This window comes from Schistocerca cancellata, chromosome 10 (assembly GCF_023864275.1).
Source record: "Schistocerca cancellata isolate TAMUIC-IGC-003103 chromosome 10, iqSchCanc2.1, whole genome shotgun sequence".
NCBI lineage: Eukaryota > Metazoa > Arthropoda > Insecta > Orthoptera > Acrididae > Schistocerca > Schistocerca cancellata.
In genome coordinates this window covers 121,669,640-121,696,009 of record NC_064635.1, presented here as the reverse complement: position 1 = coordinate 121,696,009, position 26,370 = coordinate 121,669,640, and the positions used below count along the sequence as shown (strand labels likewise).

General features: G+C 44.0%; 1 protein-coding gene and 1 non-coding gene across 2 annotated transcripts in view; one reads left to right on the top strand and one right to left on the bottom strand.

Annotated features, from left to right (window-relative positions):
* The first annotated feature begins 8,425 nt into the window (after positions 1 to 8,425).
* Positions 8,426 to 26,370, top strand: part of LOC126106771 (probable H/ACA ribonucleoprotein complex subunit 1) — a 122,276-nt gene continuing 104,331 nt past the window's right edge. The window contains exon 1 of the mRNA XM_049913149.1: positions 8,426 to 8,495. Within this exon, the coding sequence (XP_049769106.1) occupies positions 8,481 to 8,495 (15 nt within the window). The 5' untranslated portion in view covers positions 8,426 to 8,480. The remainder of the gene's footprint in view (positions 8,496 to 26,370) is intronic.
* Trnas-cga (transfer RNA serine (anticodon CGA)) lies at positions 23,293 to 23,367 on the bottom strand. The gene has a single exon. It is a non-coding gene; the product is annotated as a tRNA-Ser (tRNA).

Genomic DNA, 26,370 nt, shown 5'->3' with positions numbered 1-26,370 from the left:
CATCCGCAAATCGGGGGAAAAACAACTATCTGTACGCATCCGTGTGAGCCCTAATTTCTCGCATCATATCTTCGTAGTCCTTACGCACAATGTATGTTGACGGCAGCAGAATTTTTCGGCAGTCAGCTTCAAATGCCGGTTGTCTAAATTTTCTCAGTAGTGTTTCCCGTAGCAAAGCTAATGCAGTGAGCGCTCAGCTACGATCTACTCTCTTCTGCAAGAAGGAAGTCAGTACCAAGACTAAGTTATTTGTGCACCGTTCAATCTTTCGACCAACTTTGTTGTATGGGAGCGAAAGCTGGGTGGATTCAGGTTACCTTATCAACAAGGTTGAGGTTACGGATATGAAAGTAGCTAGGTTGATTGCAGGTACTAGTAGATGGGAACAATGGCAGGAGGGTGTCCACAATGAGGAAAGCAAAGAAAAACTGGGAATGAACTCTATAGATGTAGCAAAAAAATGGCTCTGAGCACTATGGGACTCAACATCTTAGGTCATAAGTCCCCTAGAACTTAGAACTACTTAAACCTAACTAACCTAAGGACATCACACACACCCATGCCCGAGGCAGGATTCGAACCTGCGACCGTAGCAGTCCCGCGGTTCCGGACTGCAGCGCCAGAACCGCTAGACCACCGCGGCCGGCATAGATGTAGCAGTCAGGGCGAACAGGCTTAGATGGTGGGGTCATGTTACACGCATGGGAGAAGCAAGGTTACCCAAGAGACTCGTCGGTTCAGCAGTAGAGGGTAGGAGGAGTCGGGGCAGCCCAAGGAGAAGGAACCTGGATTCGGTTAAGAATGATTTTGAAGTAATAGGTTTAACATCAGAAGAGGCACCAGTGTTAGCACTGAATAGGGGATCATGGAGGAATTTTATAAGGGGGGCTATGCTCCAGACTGAACGCTGAAAGGCATAATCAGTCTTAAATGATGAGGATGATGATGATGATGATTGATATAATGGGAAAAATACGTGTAATCGGTTGAACTTTTATTAAATTTACAATGTTATTTGGCAGTCTACTAATTTTTATTATCACAAATAATGTAATATCCATAACTGTCGACTAATAAACGACCAAACGCATAAAGTGATATTGAAAATGTATGATCCGTGATTTGAGAAATCCCTTATACCTGGAAGGAGCCCGAAACGACTTGTTACCTCGAAGTTTTGACCGGCACAGACGGCTATCGACATTACGAGTACAAGTTGCAGGATGGTATTTTTCGCAAAAACGTGGAAAACATAAAGTTCAACGACACCAGCTGCATTGAATAAATGCTATGTTTCCGCATACGCAAGGTCTTTTGAGGTTTTCCGTGGAAAACCAAACCTCGTTAACATTTTCGAAAACCTCTCTTTCAGACGATAATTTGGAATAAAACGCAGTATTTCCTGAAAAATCGGCGCTGATAATTGGTAATGCAGTATCGACTGTATTTTAATAGCGTCTCCCGAGAAGCAATTTCTCGTTCTCTTTCGATTAAATACGAACAATTTTGAACACACGGACAAACATACATTTTCAGTATCACTTTATGCGTTTGGTCGTTTACTAGTCGATAGTTATGGATATTATATTATTTGCGATGATAAAAATTAGTAGACTGCCAAATAACATTGTAAATTTAATAAAAGTTCATCCGATTACACGTATTTTTCCCATTATATCAATTGTAATATAAATAGTAAAGAAAATTAAAGTGTTGAGAATTAAAAAAAAAAAAAAACTGACGAACGGAACTCGATCCAGCGATTACGAGGCTTGACTGCCAACCACTTCTTTTTTTTAAATTTAATTTTTTTTCGTTAAATTTGCTCAGGGCGGACGTGTCCGCCCCCGGTAGCTGAGTGGTCAGCGCGACAGACTGTCAATCCTAAGGGCCCGGGTTCGATTCCCGGCTTCGTCGGAGATTTTGTCCGCTCAGGGACTGGCTGTTGTGTTGTCCTAATCATCATCATTTCATCCCCATCGACGCACAAGTCGCCGAAGTGGCGTCAAATAGAAAGACTTGCACCCGGCGAACGGTCTACCCGACGGGCGGCCCTCGTCACACGACGTTATTATTAGGGCGGACGTCCGATGACACGCGTTCAGTTTGTTCGTTGATCCGTTCGCTCAATTCTTTTATTACAAAGGGTAGCTAATGCTCTGACCGAACACGCTGAGCTACCGTGCCGGCACCACTCGCCTTCCGCCGCTTCATGGTAAAGATAGCCACGCACAGATGTATGTTTGACGACCGAAATTATCTTGCGATTTTCTCATTAACGCTTGAGAAGTACGCGCTACTGCTTACACCTTCTGTTGTCCTCATGGAGTACTACGAGTGTACGAAGTTTACAGTAAATCCGCGTTTCAAACGTTGTGGCCTCCCCTTGTAACAAATTCATCAAGGACATTAAAACACTTCTAACCGCTTCAGTCTCCGCGCCCAACCGGCTGGACGTTACTTCTCTACTTTGGTTCAAGTGCAATTTCAGTTTCTTCTACACTGTATCCATGTCTCCAGTAAGCTGGACATTTTAGCTGTGTCCAGACTTATTTTCTCAGTGATACTTTTTCTGTACTGTTGGCTACATTGCGATGTTCCACTAACTGCGTCATGCTGGCCGCTCCTGACGATCTCTCTTGAATGTCTTCCAGACAGAAACGCAAGTACGAATGTTATACTTCGTTTTCTACTACTACCTATCGTCGTCGTTATTGCAAATAGATCAACAAAGTATGTGCAGTAGCCTAACCCTGTTACTTATCAATTATTCCTAAGAGTAAACTATGAAGTCGAGCCAGCTGGACATAGGAAAATATCTGTCCGGATGAGCAGTAACTAAAAACTATCATTACAACGCTCATTTATGACGTCCATGTGCCACGCCCTTATCAAAAAATACTTGAAATAATAGAAGAAATTTTGCTTGGGTCTGAGGGGGCTAAAGTTGCCCAAGCCGACTGTTAGTGATGTGACTGTGGAGACGCGAAGGAGCAATCGAGTCCAGGCAGAGCCCATGTACTGCCGAACAGGGATCGTCGAGCATTTGCAGGGGGTGACTGCAAAAGATCGCACGAAATCAGCTGAAGCAATCACTCGTGAGTGTCAAAATGCTACCAGCACTCTACCTAGCACAACTACTGTGCGTAGGAAGTTAAAAATAAGAGGGTAAAACGGTACAGCAGCTTCTCGTAGACCAAAAATTTGTGTTGCTGTGCTAAGCGACGCCTCAGATGGTGTTAAGTGCGAGGCCACTGGATAGTGGATGAAATGAAATGTCGTGTGGCGAGGACCTCCCGGTGGGTAGACCTGATCGCCTGTGCAAGTCTTTTGAGGTGGCGCCACTTCGGCGACTTGCGCGTCGATGAGGACGGAAGGATGATGATGAAGACATAGTGCGGCAAATCTATTTAACAAGTATTTTATATCCGTTCCTGATAGAATGGGATTGTCAGGATCAGTAAATAATGCCCTTGAATATCTGAAACTAGCCTTTACAAATAGCTTCAGGTACATGAATATGCCATTCACTTCACCAAAAGAAATAACTTCCATAATGAAATCTTTAAAAACAAAGCATTCTAGTGGTTACGATGAAATATCAACAAAGTTAATTAAGGCATGTTCTTGTGAGTTTAGTACAATTCTAAGCTACTTGTGTAACCAGTCTATTATAACTCGGACATTTCCGGACTGGCTAAGATATGCAGATGTTAAGCCTCTAATCAAGAAAGGGGATAAAGAGATACCATCAAACTACAGACCGATTTCACGTTTGCCAGCATACTAAAAAATTTTAGAAAAAGTAATGTGCAGGCAGCTTCTCAACCATTTGACAACAAATAACATATTATCAAGAACACAGTTTGGATTTCTGAAGGGTTTACACCTACAGTAAAAGTGTACTTAATTCATAAAATAACAAATTACAAGCAGCAGGTATTTTCTGTGATTTGTCAAAGGCATTTGATTGTGTGAACCACAACACCCTTTTAAATAAATTAGAATTCTATGGTGTCATGGGCAGTGCTGCAAAATGGTTCCAGTCATACCTCGCTAACAGGAAACAAAGGGTGTCAGTGCAAGGGACTAGTGCATTAAGTCATCAGTCATCATCAGAATGGGAAGAACTTACATGTGGTGTCCCACAAGGATCCATCTTAGGGCCATTGCTTTTTCTTGTGTACATTAATGATATCTCATCAGTTACACTGCCAGTAGCAATTCGTTTTGTTTGCAGATGACACAAGTACTGCAATAAATAGTATGTCGAGTGTAGCTCTAGAAAGTTCTGCTAATGATATTTTCATGGGTAAATGGTTTAAAGCCAACTCAGTGACATTAAACTTCGAAAAGTCTCACTATATGCAATTCAGAACCTGTAAGATGTTTCCACCCAGCATATGCATAAAGTATGAAGAAAAGCAGATAGAAGAGATTGACACTCTTAAATTCCTGGGATTGCAACTCGATAATAAATTCAGTTGAAAGGGGCACACGACAGAACTGCAGAAACGCCTTAACAAATCTGTATTTGCAATGCGAGTGTTAGCAGACATAGGCGACATAACAATGAAAAAGTCTGCATACTTTGCCTACTTGCGATCCATAATGTCATATGGAATAATATTTTGGGGTAACTCTTCAAGTCAAACAAAAGTTTTCAGAGTCCAAAAGCGTGTAATACGTATTATTTGTGGAGTAAATTCACGGACGTCCTGTAGAAACCTCTTCAAAGAACTGGGTATACTAACTACTGTATCTCAGTATATTTACTCCTTAATGAAATTTGCCCTAAATAATATATCTCTTTTTCCAACAAACAGCTCAGTTCATACGTACAATATCAGGAACACAAATGATCTGCACAAGGACTTAAAAGCACTTACTTTAGTTCAAAAAGGGATCCACTTCAATAATTTGCCAGCAAACATAAAAAATTTAGTTACAAATAAAGATCAGTTTAAAAGGAGCCTGAAAGACTTACTAGTGGCCAACTCCTTCTACTCCATTGACGAATTTTTTAATAGAAACAAATGAAGTATTGTATGTACTCATACCATTAGTACTGTTATTTCAACTTTAAAAAAATTGACATGTTCCACATCCAAGAGGATCTCCTCAGCACGGATCTATGCAACGAAAAACTAATCTAATCTAATCTAATCTACGACACGAACACCCAGTCCCTGAGTGGAGAAAATCTCCAACCCAACCGGGAATCGAATTCCCACCCCCCTCCCGCCTGCTTTGTGGCCGAGCGGTTCTAGGCGCTTCAGTCCGGAACAGCGCTGCTGCTACGGTCGCAGGTACGAATCCTGCCTTGGGCATGGATGTGTGTGATGTCGTTAGGGGACTGATGACCTCAGATGTTAAGTCCTATAGTGCTCAGAGCCATTAGAAATGTATTTGAAAATGGCAGATGAACATTGGATACGCTCATTAGGGCGACTTTGTCAATTACGAGGATAGGCTAACGTATGAAACACAGCAGTAAGCACTGATGCGTCGCAGAAAATAACTGGATTGGTGCATAAGTTCGCAGCGGTTTTCCATTAGTTAACAGATACACATAACAGAGACTTCAGTCATCAATAACACTGTATATTCTCCTTCACTATTTACAACAGCCTGCCAGCGCTGACTTGTCGGTTCCGCGACTGTAGAAATCTCGTGGTTTTGAGGCGAAGAACTCGTCGAGCCATGTTCGGAATGAATTTTCATCCGGAAATGAAATTCCTTGAAGGCTGTCCGGTAGAGAGGGGAAAAGGTGAAAATCTAGGGCGAAGATCAGGTGAATGAGGTGGGTGTGGAATAAATTCCCAACCCCACTCTTTATACTGTTTTTTTCTCAGCCCGTCAGAATGCGGGCGTGCATTATCGTGGAGTAGCACCAGTTCACGCAGTCTTCCTGATCGTTGTTCTGGGACTGAGTCTGCAAGACGTCTCAGTTGTTAACAATAAATGTCAGCAGTCATGGTTACACCTCGAGGAAGCAATTCGCAGTACACCACACCATCGCTGATCCACCAGAAGCATTATACCATCTTTTATGGACACGAGGTGGCCTTTGTATGGGACTTTGTTGCTATGTTTGGGCTCAACCATTCCTTTTTTTCCTTAGAATACCACAAAGATATCATTTTATGTCACCAGTAACGGTATGGTATAGGATGATCGGTGTTGTTCACGAGCCAACTGATGACGAGCAAGCAGAGATGCACATATAACCTCCTGCTCTTCTTAGTGATTTTGGCTTAGAGCATGCAGTACCCATACATCCGATTTTTGAAGCTTCCCCATAGCGCGCAAACGTCGCACGATGGTGGAATAATAGCAGTTCATAACATTCCTCAGTTCTCGAATACAATGACGTTTAAACGATCAAACCCTGAAGATCTCTAATGTCAAAACGGTCCCCCTTAAAACGAGGCATTGTACCCACACACAGCTCGAATGTTTCTGGCTGCCTCCACTGCTATCAAGCCTCTACTGAACTCAATCATAATAATATATCGGAGTTGTTCCTGTTAATCCACTTGGCACTCCATTTTCTATCATCCACAGCTCCAATCACTATTTCTATCACCCACAACGCCAGGCGCTGCCTTCAAATGGCAAAATGCAATTTGTCAAAAACACTACTGGCCATTAAAATTGCTACACCAAGAAGAAATGCAGATGATAAACGGGTATTCATATGAAAAATATATTATACTAGAACTGACATGTATTTACATTTTCAGGCAATTTGGGTGCATAGATGATGAGAAATCAGTACCCAGAACAACCACCTCCGGCCGTAATATCGGCCTTGATACGCCTGGGCATTGAGTCAGAGCTTGGATGGCGTGTACAGGTACAGCTGCCCATGCAACTTCAACACGATGCCACCATTGACCAGACGGTTTCAATTGGTGACAGGAGAATGTGCTGGCCAGGGCAGCAGTCAAACATTTTCTGTACCCAGAAAGGCCCATACAGGACCTGCAACATGCGGTCGTGCATTATCCTGCTGAAATGTAGGGTTTCACAGGGATCGAATGAAGGGTAGAGCCACGGGTCGTAACATATCTGAAATGTAGCGTCCACTGTTCAAAGTGCCGTCAATGCGAACAGGAGGTGACCGATACGTGTAACCAAGGGCACCCCATACCATCACGCCGAGTGATATGCCAGTATGGCGATGACGAATACACGCTTCCAATGTGCGTTCACCGCAATGTCGTCAAACACGGATGTGACCATAATGATGCTGTGAACAGAACTTGGATTCATCCGAAAAAATGACGTTTTGCCATTCGTGCACCCAGGTTCGTCGTTGAGTACACCATCGCAGTCGCTCCTGTCTGTGATGCGGCGTCAAGGGTAACTGCAGCAATGGTCTCCGAGCTGATAGTCCACGCTGCTGCGAACGTCGTCGAACTGTTTGTGCAGATGGTTGTTGTCTTGCAAACGTCCCAATCTGTTGACTCAGAGATCGAGACGTGGCTGCACGATCCGTTACTGCCATACAGATAAGATGCCTGTCATCTCGACTGCTAGTGATACGAAGCCGTTGGAATCCAGCACGGCATTCCGTATTACCCTCCTGAACCCACCGATTCCATATTCTGCTAACAGTCATTGGATCTCGACCAGCGCGAGCAGCAGTGTCGCGATACAATAAACCGCAATCGCAATAGGCTTCAATCCGACCTTTATCAAAGTCGGAAACGTGATGGTACGCATTTCTCTTCCTTACACGAGGCATCACAACAACGTTTCACCAGGCAACGCCGGTCAACCGCTGTTTGTGTATGAGAAATCGGTTGGAAACTTTCCTCATGTCAGCACGTTGTAGGTGTTGCCACCGGCGCCAACCTTGTGTGAACGCTCTGAAAAGCTAATCATTTGCATATCACAGCATCTTCTTCCTATCGGTTAAATTTCGCGTCTGTAGCACGCCAACTTCGTTGTGCAGCAATTTTAATGGCCAGTAGTGTAGCAACAGTGAAGTACAAACAAAAAATGACAATCGGTAAATAAACCCATAGCAAACTGAATACCAACATGCAAAACAGAAACGCTAAGAACTCGTGGACCAACTTAACTGCTCTTGGTGTGCAATATGACTGTGATTATAACACAGCCATGCTGGAAATTGGAACTGCCGTGTGACAGGCGATATAATTGCCGTCTTGTACGTTTTGTCCAGTCGCCGAACTAGGCAAGTAATTTTCCGCTTTGGCGGCCATTGCCCTGGGGCTACGAGCGATATCCAAGCCAGATCCTCCCGCAACATCGTAAGGCGGCAGCCGGCCCGGTTAGCGGCCTCTTATGAAACTGCGCTGAGTGTGTGTGAGCGAGTGAGAGGTGGCGTTCCGAGGGAAAGCACACCGAGCCTATATAAGCCGCGCGGCAGCCGCCGGCCCCACCCACTAGGCCAGTGCAGCTGAGGCGCTCCGGACGTCGAACCCGGGACCATCGTCAGCGCCGACATGAGGACCTCGCTAGTGAGTAGCCGCTCCAGTCTAGGCAAAGGCCTCTGGGGTGTACGTTTTGGTCAAATGTTTGAGCGGGGCGAAAACAAGCTTGTCTATAAATTACACAATGTGTTTGCTACAAATTTTCGTAGCCAAACGAAGAGTGGGAAGTGAACAAATGGAATATCGAACTGACCAGCGTGAGGTTTAGGTTTGAAAAAAAAAAAAAAAAAAAAAAAAAAAAAAAAAAAAAAAAAAAAAAAAAAAAAAAAGTTTAATTCCTTGAAAGTTATCAGAGTAATTAAAAGAGCTTCATTAGTGATTTATGGGAAAACTGAAATATTTCACGGACAGCTCGTTTTGTATTACCACGTAATAGGGGAGAGAGTGTGGCAGATATGATACGAGAATTGGGATGGAAGTCATTAAAGCAAAGACGTTTTTCGTCGCGGCGAGATCTATTTACGAAATTTCGGTCACCAACTTTCTCTTCCGAATGCGAAAATATTTTGTTGAGCCCAACCAACAGAGGTAGGAATGATCATCAAAATAAAATAAGAGAAATCAGAGTTCAAACAGAAAGGTTTAGGTGTTTTTCCCGCGCGCTGTTCGGGAGTGGAATGGTAGAGTGGTGGTATGATTGTGGTTCGATGAACCGTCTGCCAAGCACTTAAATGTGAATTGTAGAGTAGTCATGTAGATGTAGATATCTGCGACTAACTAGACCATCTAAATTAAGGTTTAAAAATTTCACTTTTTCATTGCCTAACTAATTGTTGGCAGGGGATGTAATTGTTCTCTTGTACGTTTTGTCGATTCACCGAACTAGGCAAAAAACCGGTCGGTTTAAACCGATGCTTATATTTTAGCTCATAATTAACGGTGTTTTTCGATATTTGTTATGTCTCGCTTCCAAAAGTTTTTCTTTTTTTACTAATAACAGGGTGAAAAGTCGGTATACTGGTTTTTCATAGGAGCGGTGCTAAAATTTTTGGTTTTTAAATAAAACTATTTTCAGAAACGAGTAATGTTTCTGCTGAAACGTTTGAGTTCAGCTACTCATGCTATTAGGGTCACTGCAAATTTTGGCGATATACATCTGAGTAAATTAGCTTACCACGCCTATTTTCATTCTCTGCTTTCGTACGGCATCATATTCTGGGGTAACTCATCATTGTGTAAAAGAGTGTTCATTGCAGAAAAGCGTGTAATCAGAATAATTGCTGGAGCTCATCCAAGATCATCCTGCAGACACTTATTTAATGAGATAGAAATCTTCACTGTAGCCTCACAATATATATATATTCACTTATGAAATTTGTTATTAACAATCCGAACGAATTCAAAAGTAATAGCAGTGTACATGGCTACAACACTAGGAGAAAGGATGATATTCACTACTCAAGGTTAAATCTAACTTTGGCTCAGAAGGGGGTAAATTATGCAACCACAAAAGTCTGTGGTCACTTACCTAATAGCATCAAAAGTCTGACAGATAGCCATATAGCATTTGAAAGGAAATTAAAGGAATTTCTTAATGGCAACTCCTTCTACTCATTAGACGAATTTTTGGATATAGTAAGTGTGTAATTTCCCAACCTCCACAAAAAAAATTGAGTGTCATGTAATATTTTGTCTACTGTAATATCTTGTATAGGCACCTTTTATTAACCTGACACGTTCCACATCATTACGAAGTGTCGTATTCATGATATATGGAACAAGTACTAATCTAATCTAATCTATGAATTTTCCGTTGCTTTCAAACATTGGCTCATTACAGAAAATGTGAAAAGCAATCAGTGCGAAGCGAGCGACCGATTGCAGCGATATTACGAGTATGTGGGACGGACGGCTCCGATTCGTCGCTCGTGTGTGAGGCCTTTAAGATAAGTGAGATCCTTGATTTGTTGCTAGACACATGGATTACGGGATTACGAGTACGTAAGTCAACAATCGGACTGAACGGTAGAAGGGGGGGGGGGCTTTCTTGGCAGTGTGATGTTCATGTTTTTGTGCAGAAACTGAATGCTGCTATCTTCATAATAATAATGATCACCAATGTTTTTCACACTCATACTTTTTAACTTTGCTTACTTTCACTCTATTATCTCATGTGGTATTATATTTTGGAGTAACTCAGCGCACTCGTCAAGAAAGTTGTTAGCCAAAAAAAGGGCTGTCAGACTGACCTGAAGTTCAGATATCTCACAGTTCTGACTCTGCCATCCTCGTACATATCTACATCTACATCCGTACTCTGCGAGCCACATGACGGTGTGTAGTGGAGGGTACCTTGAGTACCTCTATCGGTTCTCCCTTCTATTCCAGTCTCGTATTGTTTTTGGAAAGAAATATTGTCGGTATGCCTCTGTGTGGGCTCTAATCTCTCTGATTTTATCCTCATGGTCTCTTCACGACATATACGTAGGAGACAGCAATATATTGCTTAACTCCACGGTATGTTCTCGAAACTTCAACAAAAGCTCGTACCGAGCTACTGAGCCTCTCTCTTGCAGAGTCTTGCACTGGAGTTTATCTATCATCCCCGCGACGCTTTCGCGATTACTAAATGATCTTGTAACGAAGCGCGCTGCTCTCCGTTGGATCTTCTCTATCTCTTCTATCAACCCTATCTGGTACGGATCCCATACCGGTGAGAAATCTTCAAGGAGTGGGCGAACAAGTGTACTGTAACCTACTTCCTTTGTTTTCGGACTGCATTTCCTTAGGATTCTTCCAATGAATCTCAGTCTGGTATGTGCTTTACCGACGTTCATATGGTCATTCCATTTTAAATCACTCCTAATGCCTACTCCCAGATAATTTATGGAATTAACTGTTGCCAGTTGCTGACCTACTATATTGTAGTTAAATAATAAAGGATTTTTCTTTCTATACAGATTCTTCTGCATTTCAGTACAATTTTCCATTGTTACAACCTCTTGATATACTACAGCATCATCCGCAAAAAGCCTCAATGAACTTCCGATGTTATCCACAAGGTCATTTATATATATTCTGAATAGCAACGGTGCTACGACACTCCCCTGCGGCACACCTGAAATCACTCTTACTTCGGAAGACTTCTCTCCATTGAGAATGACATGCTGCCTTCTGTTATCTAGGAACTCTTCAATCCAATCACACAGTTCGTCTGATAGTCCATATGCTCTTACTTTGTTCATTAAACGACTGTGGGGAACTGTATCGAACGCCTTGCGGAAGTCAAGAAACACGGCATCTACCTGAGAACCCGTGTCTATGGCCCTGAGTCTCGTGGACGAATAGCGCGAGCTGGGTTTCACACGATCGTCTTTTTCGAAACCCATGCCGATTCCTACAGAGTAGATTTCTAGTCTCCAGAAAAGTCATTATACTCGAACATAATACGTGTTCCAAAATTCTACAACTGATCGACGTTAGAGATATACGTCTATATTTCTGCACCTCTGTTCGATGTCCCTTCTTGAAAACAGGGATGCCTATGTTCTTTTACAATCTTTTGGAACGCTATGCTCTTCTAGAGAACTACGGTACACCGCTGCAAGAAGGGGGGCAAGTTCCTTCGCGTAGTCTGTGTAAAATCGGACTGGTATCCCATCAGGTCCAGCGGCCTTTCCTCTTTTGAGCGATTTTAATTGTTTTTCTATCCCCCTGTCATGTATTCCGACATCTACCATTTTGTCATGTGTGCGACAATCTAGAGAAGGAACTACAGTGCGGTCTTCCTCTGTCAAACAGTTTAGGAAAAACACATTTAGTATTTCGGCCCTTAGTCTATCATCCTCTGTTTCAGTACCATTTTGGTCACAGAGTGTCTGGACATTTTGTTTTGATCCACCTACCACTTTGACATAAGACCAAAATTTCTTAGGATTTTCTGCCAAGTCAGTACATAGAACTTTACTGTCGAATTCGCTGAACGCCTCTCGCATAGCCCTCCTCACACTACATTTCGCTTCGTGTAATTTTTGTTTGTGTGCAAGGCTTTGGCTATGTTTATGTTTACTGTGATGTTCCCATTGCTTCCGCAGCAGTTTTCTAACTCGGATGTTGCACATACAGGGTGGTCTCAAACACTAAGAAAACCATGTAAGGGTATTACAGAGTAGGTTGTACTGAGAAATAATTGTTCAGTGAAATTTCGATACGTTGCACCGTTTCCACGCTAATTAGCACTGAAGTTAGCCAATTAGGCTCTTGCGTGCGAAAATTCAAGCTGCCCGCAAAATGCTATTACTCTCATAGCGGACGAGACTGCTCCATCTTTGGCTCGGATTTGCTTTTACTACTGTCCCATGTACAATTTTTCATCGCTCTGTTGTTCGATTTTAGGAAACCAAAAGAAAACCATGTCTGGCGACCCGGTCTCTGGCAGACAGCTTCAATTTGATTGCGCAACGACTTCATAGGCTAACTTCAACACTAATTAAGTCGGAAACGGCTCAACGTAGCGAATTTTTTACTTAACAGTTATTTCTCAGTACATTCTACCGCGCAGTACCCTTACAAGCTTTTCGGACAGTTTCTGACCACCCTGTATATTGCGTGACTTCTTTTAAACGATTTTCTGAGAAATGATATGGAACGAAACAGTTTATTTTTTCTGTTTTATCTCATATGAAATGGTTGTTCAAAACCCGCTACTGTAAAACAATGGTTTAGCTTGGTACATTCTACACTGATGAGCCAAAACGCAAGGACCACTGTCCACCGCCAATGTCAATGCTGCCTGATGGCATTGCTGGTTCGTGATGCGCCATGGCAAGTACCGGGTGATCAAAAAGTCAGTATAAATTTGAAAACTTAATAAACCAAGGAATAATGTTGATAGAGAGGTAAAAATTGACACTCATGGTTGGAATGACATGGGGTTTTATTAGAACAAAAAAAAAGTATTGCTGGATGCGTGAAAGATCTCTAGCGCGCGTCGTTTGGTGATGATCGTGTGCTCAGCCGCCACTTTCGTCATGCTTGGCCTCCCAGGTCCCCAGATCTCAGTCCGTGCGATTATTGGCTTTGGGGTTACCTGAAGTCGCAAGTGTATCGTGATCAACCGACATCTCTAGGGATACTGAAAGATAACATCCGACGCCAATGCGTCACCATAACTCCGGACATGCTTTACAGTGCTGTTCACAACATTATTCCTCGACTACAGCTATTGTTGAGGAATGATGGTGGACGTATTGAGCATTGCTTGTAAAGAACATCATCTTTGCTTTGTCTTACTTTGTTACGCTAATTATTGCTATTCTGATCAGGTGAAGCGCCATCTGTCTGACATTTTTTGAACGTTTGTATTTTTTATGGTTGTAATAAAACCCCATTTCATTCCAAGCATTTGTGTCAATTTGTACCTCTCTATGTAAATTTTTCCGCGATTTATTCAGTTTTCAAATTTATACTGACTTTTTGATCACCCAGTACCTCCGGAAAAAAGCACATCTTGAAAGAGGTATCCGAATGATGGAAATCTGTAGATGTGATGTACATGTACAGGGCAACAAACGATTACACTTTTAGAAAAAATGGATGATATATTCAGGAGTACAAGCTACACAAATTGAGCCAGTTAGTGACGCGTTATCCCACCTCTGGCCCTTATGCAAGCAATTTTTTTTGGCATGGCATTGATTCACAGACAGATATTTCTGTCCAATTGGTGCGTTAGATCGTCAAAATCACGAGTTAGTCGCTTTCTCCAAACGTTCTCAATTGGGGAGGAACCCGGCAAACTTGCTGGCCAGCGTAGGGTTTGACAAACATGAAGACAAGCAGTAGACACTCTTGCCGTGGGCGAGGGGGGAGGGGGGCAATATGTAGCTGAAATGTAAGCTCAGGATTGCTTGCCTTGAAGGAAACAAAACGGGGTGCAGAATATAGTCAGCGCACGGCTGTGCCGTAGGGACGCCTGAATGACAACCAAAGGAGTTCTGCTGTGAAATAAAATGGCACCCCAGACCATCACCCTTAGTCGTCGGGCCATATTGTTTTATTCCACAGGAACAGTAACAAAAATGTCTAGCTTACTATAATAATAAATAATGGCGTGTGACGAGGTCCTCCCGTCGAGTAGACCGCTCGCCTGGCGCAAGTCTTTCGATTTCACGCCACTTCGGCGACTTGCGCGTCGATGGGGATTAAGTGCTGATGATTAGGACAACATAACACCCAGTCCCTAAGCGGTGAAAATCTCCGACCCAGCCGGAAATCGAACCCGGGCCCTTAGATTTGACATTCTGTCGCGCTGACCACTCAGCTACCGGGGGCGGACTAGCTTACAATGAAATGACGTAAGTAAGGTGACATATAATTGTAGTCACAAATTACAGCATTCATAGAATGAGAAATGATATTCATTATTTAGCAGTAGCACACATTTAGTATCTTCACTGTCGCCTTCAACTGGTTTCAGTTCAACATGCATATTTTCTTCTTCTGCAGCCTGAGGTCCCTCCTCATCATTTCTCAGACCCAAATTAATCATTCAGTAAGTCCTTGATGTGTGTTCCTAAGTTTCCTCCAGCGTAAATTATGTGGACAGGAGTGCAATCCCGAGCAGCAACATGACGAAGTCCTTCAGTGACTTGTTATTTTTTGTCAGCTTCAGCCTTCTGAACGCATCCTTAGGGAGTTCAAGATCTTCCTTTATAACAGACACCAGATGTTTGCTGTCATATTCTTGTATTTACAGTACTACTGATTTATTTTTCATGTGAGACTTGCAGGTGAGGTTAGGATCGGGAACGCTCGGCAGCGACAGTGGGGCCTCTTTGCGGCACAACTTCGTGGCCCAACTCATCCCCTATCCACGAGAAATACACATTTCCTAACCTGTATCCATTCTGTTGAAGACAACTCGGAGCATGTTACCATATTTCTTATTGTGGTTCGGATACTTAAGTGTTTTTCCGAATTCAGTTTCCATATACCTTTTGTATTCAGTATGTTCAACACTGCCAATATTGGTAAAAATGTAATGTATATTTGCCCATTAACCAAATCACTGCGTTATTTTTTGCCTGAGGGCAGCAACTTTCTTCTGGTCTGAAGAAAATGTTAATCGGTAAATTTTTTGTTGTAGTTTTTGTTATTTGAGCAATTTTCTCCCTGGTCCATCTCCAGCTGATTATCCGACCTCCACATGTGTACCGATGAGGTACACTATCAACGAGGCTGCATTTGCTGCAGAGGTTAGTGTCACTTAAACCGATGGCAAAGAGACGCTCATTAGTGCTGATGATTTTATTGACTACCTTGTAGCACGCTGAAACTTCCTGGAAGATTAAAACTGTGTGCCGGACCGATACTCAAACTTGGGACGTTTGCCTTTGGCGGGCAAGTACTCTACCATCTGAGCTACCAAAGCACGACTCACGACCCCTCCTCCCTCACAGCTTCAATTCTGCCAGTACCTCGTCTCCTACCTCCCAAACTTCACAGAAGCTCTTCTGCGAACCGCCGGCCGAAGTGGCCGTGCGGTTAAAGGCGCTGCAGTCTGGAACCGCAGGACCGCTACGGTCGCAGGTTCGAATCCTGCCTCGGGCATGGATGTTTGTGATGTCCTTAGGTTAGTTAGGTTTAATTAGTTCTAAGTTCTAGGGGACTAATGACCTCAGCAGTTGACTCCCATAGTGCTCAGAGCCATTTCTGCGAACCTTTCAACACTCCTGGAAGAAAGGACGGATCGTGAGTCGTGCTTGGGTAGCTCAGATGGTAGAGTACTTTCCCGCCAAAGGCAACCGTCCCGAGTTTGAGTCTCGGTCCGGCACACAGTTTTAATCTGCCAGGAAGTTTCATATCAGCGCACACTCCTCTGCTGAGTGAAAATCTCATTCTGGCGACATTCCGCAGGCTGTGACTAAGCCATGTCTCCGCAATATCATTTCTTCCAGGAGTGCTAGTTCTGCAGGGTTCGGAGAAGAGCTTCTGTGAAGTTTCGAAGGTAGGAGATGAGGTACTGGCAGAATTGAAGCTATGAGGAGGGGTCGTGACTCGTGCTTGCGTAGCTCAGTTGGTAGAACACTTGCCCGCGAAAGGCAAAGGTCCCGAGTTCGACTATCGATCCGGAACACAGTTTTAATCAGCCAGGAAGATTCATATCCACGCACACTCCATTGCAGAGTGAAAATATCATTCTGTTGTGCCACGCTGTTCTCGCGTCAGACGAAAGTACATCACTACTGATGTTTTTCCAGGCTACATTCCATGCTATTCCAGCATATCTAGTTTCTATGTTATTTTTCCTTTCATGTTTCCGTCTTTCAGCTAAAATCGCCTTTTGCTGTAACGTTTTTGGAGTTTAAAATCTTTTTGCTGAGGTAGCTTAGTTCAAGATAAAACTCCCTAATACGTTTTAGTTTAAAACTTATTTTTTGTATGGTTATCGGCGGCTCTACACTTTATGGCCTGACAATGTCGTTTAGTTTTGCTGTAATGCACCCTGGATCGTTACACATTGTGCTCCATGTTCGTTTGACACACAACGCCATCGCTTCAGACTTGATGTCGATTAGTCCCATTCCTCATGGATCCAACACTGCAGTCTTCACCGGCACTCGAAACAATTCCCCTTTCCATAAAAACTTTGCTAAGGTGGACATGATCGTCTTCGCCGCTAATGATGGGATGGGGAGAACCTGTGCTATGTAGTAGGCCTTGGATAAAATATACGTGTTGATAAACAGTATTCTCGGGAACTGGTCTATGCTACGTTGACAGTTTTCAATCAAAGCTCCCTTGATTTTTCTTGCCACCTCCCGCCAATTTATTGCTATCACTTTTAAAAAGGAAGTTGTCAGTGCCGTTCCAAGAGCCTTGTATTCACTAACATGGTTCGCCCACTCAATGCGCAAGTTAGCACGCCGGTTTATATTTAGAAATTTACTTTTCTTTTCATTTATCCTCGCACCTGATGCGGAACAATATTTTGCAAGTACCATCTCTAGTTGTATCCCATCTGCTTGGCCTCTGATGATTACGTCTGCATGGTCCGCGTAAGCACCTACATCTACATCTACATTTATACACCGCAAGCCACCCAACGGTGTCATTACCTCTCTTTCCTGTTCCAGTCGCGTATGGTTCGCGGGAAGAACGAATGCCGGAAAGCCTCCGTGCGCGCTCGAATCTCTCTAATTCTGCATTCGTGATCTCCTCGGGAGGTATAAGCAGAGGGAAGCAATATATTCGATACCTCATCCGGAAGCGCACCCTCTCGAAACCTGGACAGCAAGCTACACCGCGATGCAGAGTGCCTCTCTTGCAGAGTCTGCCACTTGAGTTTGTTAAACATCTCCGTAACGCTATCACGCTTACCAAATAACCCTGTGACGAAATGCGCCGCTCTTCTTTGGATCTTCTCTATCTCCTCTGTCAACCCGACCTGGTACGGATCCCACACTGATGAGCAATACTCAAGTATAGGTCGAACGAGTGTTTTGTAAGCCATATCCTTTGTTGATGGACTACATTTGCTAAGGACTCTCCCAATGAATCTCAACCTGGTACCCGCCTTACCAACAATTAATTTTATATGATCATTCCACTTCAAATCGTTCCGCACGCATACTCCCAGATATCTTATAGAAGTAACTGTTACCAGTGTTTGTTCCGCTATCATATAATCATACAATAAAGGATCCTTCTTTCTATGTATTCGCAATACATTACATTTGTCTATGTTAAGGGTCAGTTGCCACTCCCTGCACCAAGTGCCTATCCGCTGCAGATCTTCCTGCATTTCGCTACAATTTTCTGATGCTGCAACTTCTCTGTATACTACAGCATCATCCGCGAAAAGTAGCATGGAGCTTCCGACACTATCTACTAGGTCATTTATATATATTGTGAAACGCAATGGTCCCACGCCAGAGATTACTTTAACGTCTGTAGACGTCTCTCCATTGAGAACAACATGCTGTGTTCTGTTTGCTAAAAACTCTACAATCCAGCCACACAGCTGGTCTGATATTCCGTAGGCTCTTACTTTGTTTATCAGGCGACAGTGCGGAACTGTATCGAACGCCGTCCGGAAGTCAAGGAAAATGGCATCTACCTGGGAGTCTGTATCTAATATTTTCTGGGTCTCATGAACAAATAAAGCGAGTTGGGTCTCACACGATCGCTGTTTCCGGAATCCATGTTGATTCCTACAGAGTGGATTCTGGGTTTCCAGAAATGACATGATGCGCGAGCAAAAACATGTTCTAAAATTCTACTACAGATTGATGTCACGGTCTTTGTTCCTTGAACGGTAATGCAGGCGACAGTCAGGTTGGTATCCATCTAGGGCGTCTCTAGTCATGTGTCACTGACCGGAATGGAATTGTCGTAAGTAACGAGTCCTGCTTCGAACTGAGCTCCGATTACCGGTGGAGACGTGTATGGAGACACCCCAGACAGTGATGGGACACAAACCTGCCTGTCGCCTGCCATACAGGCCGACACCCAGGAGTGACGGTCAAGGATCACCTCTACATCTACATCTACATCTTAATCTACATACATACTCCGCAATCCACCATACGGTGCGTGGCGGAGGGTACCTCGTACCACAACTAGCATCTTCTCTCCCTGTTCCACTCCCAAACAGAACGAGGGAAAAATGACTGCCTATATGCCTCTGTACGAGCCCTAAACTCTCTTATCTTATCTTTGTGGTCTTTCCGCGAAATGTAAGTTGGCGGCAGTAAAATTGTACTGCAGTCAGCATCAAATGCTGGTTCTCTAAATTTCCTCAGTAACGATTCACGAAAAGAACGCCTCCTTTCCTCTAGAGACTCCCACCCGAGTTCCTGAAGCATTTCCGTAACCCTCGCGTGATGATCAAACCTACCAGTAACAAATCTAGCAGCCCGCCTCTGAATTGCTTCTATGTCCTCCCTCAATCCGATCTGATAGGGATTCCAAACGCTCGAGCAGTACTCGAGAATAGGTCGTATTAGTGTTTTATAAGCGGTCTCCCTTACAGATGAACCACATCTTCCCAAAATTCTACCAATGAACCGAAGACGACTCTCCGCCTTCCCCACAACTGCCATTGTATGCTTGTCCCACTTCATATCGTTCTGCAATGTTACGCCCAAATATTTAATCGACGTGACTGTGTCAAGCGCTACACTACTAATGGAGTATTCAGACATTACAGGATTCTTTTTCCTATTCATCTGCATTAATTTACATTTATCTAGATTTAGAGTTGGCTGTCATTCATAACACCAATCACAAATCCTGTCCAAGTCATCTAGTATCCTCCTCTCATTCCATAGCAGGACCCCTTTGGTTGTCATCAACTACACTCTCATGGCACAGAGGTACATTTACGATATTCTGTGCTCCGTTTTGTTGTCCTTCATGGTAAGCTATCCTGGGCTTACACTTCAGGAAAATAATTCGTGCACACACATGATGAGAGTTTCTACTACTTCGTGTTTGTCAAACACTACGTTGGCCAGCAAGGTCGCGGATGTCTCCCCAATTGAGATCGTTTGGAACATTACGGGTAGGGCCCTGCAACCAGCTCGGGATTTCGCGACTCTAACGCGCCAGTTGGCGCAATATCCCTCAGTACTATCCAACAACACTGTCAATGAATGCCGAGCTGAATAACTGCTTGCATAAGGGTCACAGTGGGCCAACGCGTTATTGACTTGCTCAATTTTTGAAGCTCTTTCTCTTGAATGTATCGTACAGTTTTTCTGAAATTGTAACCATTTGTTTGCCTGTACATGTACATCAAATCTACCGATTTCCGTGCCATTCGGATATTTTCTTCGGAGTGCGTCTTTCTCTTTTTTATCTTGGAGTGAATATAAGCGGAGTAGACACGAATGGGAAACGATTCCAGTGACGATACTGTCCTCAAACGGCGAAATACAATAATCGACTTTCCAGAGTGGTAATACCTGCAAATGAGCATGTCGGAAACGACGAAGCTGGTCGGCTTTTCGGAAGCTATCGTCCTGAGTGTGTATGTAAAGGACAGTGAAACCACGAGTAGGTGAAAACATGTTGGATGTCCACGCCTTATCACATAGGCGGTCGGAGGATTACTCGCGCTGTAAAGGAGCATAGAGGGCTATCTGTGGCTGATCTAGCGATAGAGTACAGTGCTGGTAGGGGCAGGAGTGTTTCGGAGTACACCGGTCAGCGCCCATCGTTGAAAATGGGACTTCACACCAGATGACTATTGTGAGTTCCCATGTTGACACAACGACATCATCAACTAGCATTGCAGCGGCCAGGCCTTTATCGAATCTGGACCGCAGATTAATGGGGAGGTGTAGCGTGGTCGGATGAGTCAGGTTTCTTGTTATGCCAGGTCAATGGCCTTGTCTGGATACGCCATCAATCAAGCAAACAGTTGCTCGAAACATGCAACGCGCCACGGACGCAAGTGAGGAAAATATTATGCTGTGGGGACATACCAGGTGGAATCCAAAATTTTCGGGACTGGTGTTGCCATCTGCAAAGTAGGACTAGTAGATCTTTGCACCGCTAGGTGGCGAGAGCTGTATATCTGATGAGTCAGTGTGCGGAGTGGCATTCAGCTGAGAGGACGTTTTGCATGACCACAGTGATTTCCGTAATACTCTGTGTTTGGCGATTTTACGATGGATCCGTGAATAGGATAGCGAATCTCAGGAAAAGTGCTATGGAGACCATTGCAATGATTCAGCAAGTTTTTGGGGGTAAGAGCATGAAACGTATGCGTGTGTTTGAGTGGCATGCTCGGTTCAGGGCCGACCGTACAGACGTCGAAGGTAATGCTCACACTGGAAGGCCTGTTAGCCGGACAACGCCAGACATTGTTGCCAAACTTCAACAGTTGTTTCGTGTGGATCACCTTGCAGATGAAGTGGGTATTGGTTATGAGACATGTGGACGAATGTTGACTGATGAATTGGGCATGCATCGTGTCGCCGCAAAATTTGTGCCAAGGATCTTGACTGCCGGTCAGAAGGCACAGCGTGTTGAAGTGTGCACAGACCTTTGTCAGACCACATCTGATGATCCAACCTTCTTGTCACGGGTTACCATCGGCGACGAGAGCTGGATTTACGGTTATGACCCAGAGACAAAGCAACAATCATACCAATGAAAGAGCCCGGGCTCTCAAGACCCAAAAATGGGAGACAGGTGAAGAACAAAGCGAGGAGCATGATCATCGTTTTCTTTGATGCCAAGGGAATTGTGCACAAATAATTCGTCCCACCTAACAAAACAATGAATTCCGCATACTACTGTGACGTTTTGCGTCGGCTCCCTGAAAACGTGTGGCGATGAAGGCCCCAACTTTGGCATCAAGGGAACTGCTGCTGCATCACGACAATGCACCCTGTCACACGTCCTTGCTCACCAGGACCTTTTTGGCAAAAAACAACATGGCGGTTGTACACCACCCACCGTACTCGCCAGATTTGGCAACTTGTGACTTCGCGCTATTCCCAAATCTGAAACTCAAGATGAAAGGCCGTCGATTCGACACTCTAGAGAGGATTCAAGAAGCATCGGTGGCAGTGATAAATACCCTCAAAGAACAGGACTTTCAGAAAACGTTTGACAAGTGGCAGAAGCGCTGGGACCGGTGTGTACATGCGGATGGCAACTATTTCGAGAGTGATAGTGACCGTGTAGTCCAAAGGTAAGGTTTTCAACAGATGGCAGCACCAGTCCCGAAAATTTTGGATAGCACCTCGTACATCTGGGGTTCCATAGCAGCCGTGGTAATAATCAAAGGTAAACATGCTCCCTTTCATGCTCGTCGGCATTTTCCAGCATGACAACTGTTCATGTCACAAGACCAGAATAGTGCTACAGTGGCTTGAGGCGCATGATAATGAATTCATACTGATGTGTTGGCCTCAAATTCGGCTGGTCTGAACCTGATGGAACACGTCTGGGTCACTGTCAGGCTCCAACTCCACACCCACAAGCTAGGGTTGTTAATCGCGATATCTTCCTTCCGATATATCGATAACAAAACTGTTATATCGAGTACCGTTCTTTTTATTTTATAAAATATTTGAAGTTGTTCTTTAAAAATTTTAGTAGGGATAATTTCACTGTGTGAAGGAGGCTTACTACTTTTTGAGTTTTCGTCACATCCAGTCTTTCTCTTTGACTGTGTGAAGCAAGTATTTGTGGCACAAAAGAAGAATATCGATTGTAAATGGGGGGGAGTGGGGGTGAATGGAATAACAAGCTTTCCGATGTGAAGACACACCACATAAGTTGCTATTTCTTCATATCAACATTCTTAAAACACCGTTGCTGAAACTGATAAACAAAATCTAAATGACAAGACTGGTCGTTGCGGTGGGCGGAGATGTGTGAGGGGAAATACTGACGTAATCGGCGCTCGGCGCTACCAATAGGAATTGCAACATGTGCAGAAATGAGAAAACAGGAAGTGGACATGAAATATTCCGAACGAATCCGATATGTGATGAAACTGAACGATGGACCCATCGAACACCTTTTATTGTGCCATTTAAATGCAGTTACTATTGAAACTTCCTGGCAGATTAAAACTGTGTGCCCGACCGAGACTCGAACTCGGGACCTTTGCCTTTCGCGGGCAAGTGCTCTACCAACTGAGCTACCGAAGCACGACTCACGTCCGGTACTCACAGCTTTACTTCTGCCAGTACCTCGTCTCCTACCTTCCAAACTTTACAGAAGCTCTCCTGCGAAACTTGCAGAACTAGCACTCCTGAAAGAAAGGATATTGCGGAGACATGGCTTAGCCACAGCCTGGGGGATGTTTCCAGAAGCGGAGTGTGCGCTGATATGAAACTTCCTGGCAGATTAAAACTGTGTACCCGGCCGAGACTCGAACTCGGGACCTTTGCCTTTCGCGGGCAAGTGCTCTACCAACTGAGCTACCGAAGCACGACTCACGTCCGGTACTCGCAGCTTTACTTCTGCCAGTACCTCGTCTCCTACCTTCCAAACTTTACAGAAGCTCTCCTGCAAAACTTGCAGAACTAGCACTCCTGAAAGAAAGGATATTGCGGAGACATGGCTTAGTCACAGCCTGGGGGATGTTTGCAGAATGAGATTTTCACTCTGCAGCGGAGTGTGCGCTGATATGAAACTTCCTGGCAGATTAAAACTGTGTGCCCGACCGAGACTCGAACTCGGGACCTTTGCCTTTCGCGGGCAAGTGCTCTACCAACTGAGCTACCGAAGCACGACTCACGTCCGGCACTCACAGCTTTACTTCTGCCAGTACCTCGTCTCCTACCTTCCAAACTTTACAGAAGCTCTCCTGCGAAACTTGCAGAACTAGCACTCCTGAAAGAAAGGATATTGCGGAGACATGGCTTAGCCACTGCCTGGGGGATGTTTCCAGAATGAGATTTTCACTCTGCAGCGGAGTTTGGAAGGTAGGAGACGAGGTACTGGCAGAAGTAAAGCTGTGAGTACCGGACATGAGTCGTGCTTCGGTAGCTCAGTTGGTAGAGCACTTGCCCGCGAAAGGCAAAGGTCCCGAGTTCGAGTCTCGGTCGGGCACACAGTTTTAATCTGCCAGGAAGTTTCATATCAGCGCACACTCCGCTGCAGAGTGAAAATCTCATTCTGCAGTTACTATTGTTAGCAAAGTGGTTATCGCCAAGTGTGAACATATATCTTTTCCTTTCAGTTCTTGCTCTAAGGGGGATATGCAGGCTGCTCACTTGTTGATTTACAGAATATCTAATAATAAATCAGTATTTAAATATGCAGCTCTAAAACTGGCAGTATATTTACAATGCGAAACCGATATTTTTATAGCAGTACGTCGATATGTATGCCGCCGATATATCGGCAAGTTTCTTCTATATGTAATGATATTTTTTAAATATTGATATGTCGGACTCCCGCTATTTTTAAAAATATCAGCAGTCCTACTATAGACCATTCAGCAACAGGAGCGGCGCATTGTGAGAAGGGAGCGGGTGTTCCTGCAAACACACTTCTGTTGCGTTATGGATAACAGGTGTATCACAATATGTCGAGAGGCAGTAATGATATTTTTTAAATATCGATATGTCGGACTCCCGCTATTTTTAAAAATATCAGCAGTCCTACTATAGGCCATTAAGCAACAGGAGTGGAGCATTGTTAGAAGGGAGCGGGTGTTCCTGCACACACACTTCTGTCTCGTTATGGATAACAGGCGTATCACAGCGCGCGTGTGAAATGGCACGGCAACTGGAACGTACTCGCAAAGTTGAAGTACACGGAACAGTTCTATTCTCGTGGGCGAAACGTCTAAATTGCACACAGATTCACCGTGAAATTCTGACAGTATATGGACCGAACTCTATATTGTATCCAGCCAACAATTTGACCAAGGGCACAATAACGTGGGTGATGCTTATCGGGAAGCTTAGCTTTTGCATCTAGCGATTCCATCTTTAGAACACGCTGAAACATTTGGGGAAAGATATTTTCCAGCGATAAGGACTTTTTGACAGCTGTTCTCGAATTGCTCCCTGACTGAGGAGCGAATTTCCATCGTCGAGGAACTGAACGATTGTGTCACGATCCAACCGTCGATGGCTCAAATGGCTCTGAGCACTATGGGACTTAACATCTTAGGTCATCAGTCCCCTAGAACTTAGAACTACTTAAACCTAACTAACCTAAGGACATCACACACATCCATGCCCGAGGCAGGATTCGAACCTGCGACCGTAGCAGTCGCGCGGTTCCGGACTGAGCGCCTAGACCCGCGAGACCACAGCGGCCCCAACCGTCGAGTACAGAGACTTGGTTACCATGATCAAAAATAGTGTCATGCATCTGTGTCGCTTTAAAATTTAGTGCAGCGTTCAGTAAAACTTACTTGGTCTGCCATAATAATGAATAACTTACTTTTTGAAGTCTTCACGTAAATCGGCTGGTCCCGGCGGTGGTTCGAGTCCTCCCTCGGGCATGGGTGTGTGTGTGTGTTTGTCCTTAGTATACTTTAGGTTAAGTAGTGTGTAAGCTTAGGGACTGATGACCTTAGCAGTTAAGTCCCATAAGATTTCACATACATTTTTTTCACGTAATTATTAAGCGATACTGGCGTAATGAACGATTATACCTATTCAGTCTCTACGAGATGAAACCAGCGTTGCTTGTCCATTTGGCCAGCTGTTGCTCACCATACTTAAGAGATAATGGCACAGATTGTGGAAAGCCTCGTCTAGAAATTAAACGCTTTAACAGAAGTAAACAGAAATTCTACACAACATTGCTCAGATGGCTGCTATCTTTAGAGTGATTTCTATTGGTGGCTGAAGTCCCTAGGTCGCATGATGTAACTTACGGCCCAGCGGACCTCTCTGTTTTACAGACACTTATTGTTACACAATAAAGGTACTAATTCAACAGTACTAGAAGCTAAGCCGAAGGAAATCGAAAGTAATGAGGAGCAGCAGAAACGAAATTAATTTTTAGCATCAGAACTGAGGAGCACGAAGTAGACGAAGTTAAGAAATTTTGCAACTTTCGAAGCGAAATAACACGGCAGACGGTGCTGTCCAGAACCGATAAATCCTAAATTCTAAATACTGTAGTTTCTATGAGACTACAAATCTGGTTCTGAAGAGGAAAAGACCATTAAATTCGCCTCTTTTAGAATAACGAGGAGCGTTTGAAAAGTCCGTACAAAAATAAAAACTACTTACGTGTTTAGGGTAAACCTTTTTTTATTTTTCGACGTAGTCTCCTTTTGTCCAACGCTGTTCTAATGTGTTGATCCCTCCCGAATAATAGGAATTGTCCAAGTATGCAAAATAGCTATTAGTTGCTGCAATCACCTCCTCGTTTGAATAAAACCTTTGTCCCGCCAGATATTTCTTCAAATTGGGGAACAAATAGTAGTCCGAGGGAGCCAAGTCTGGAGAATAGGGCGGGGATG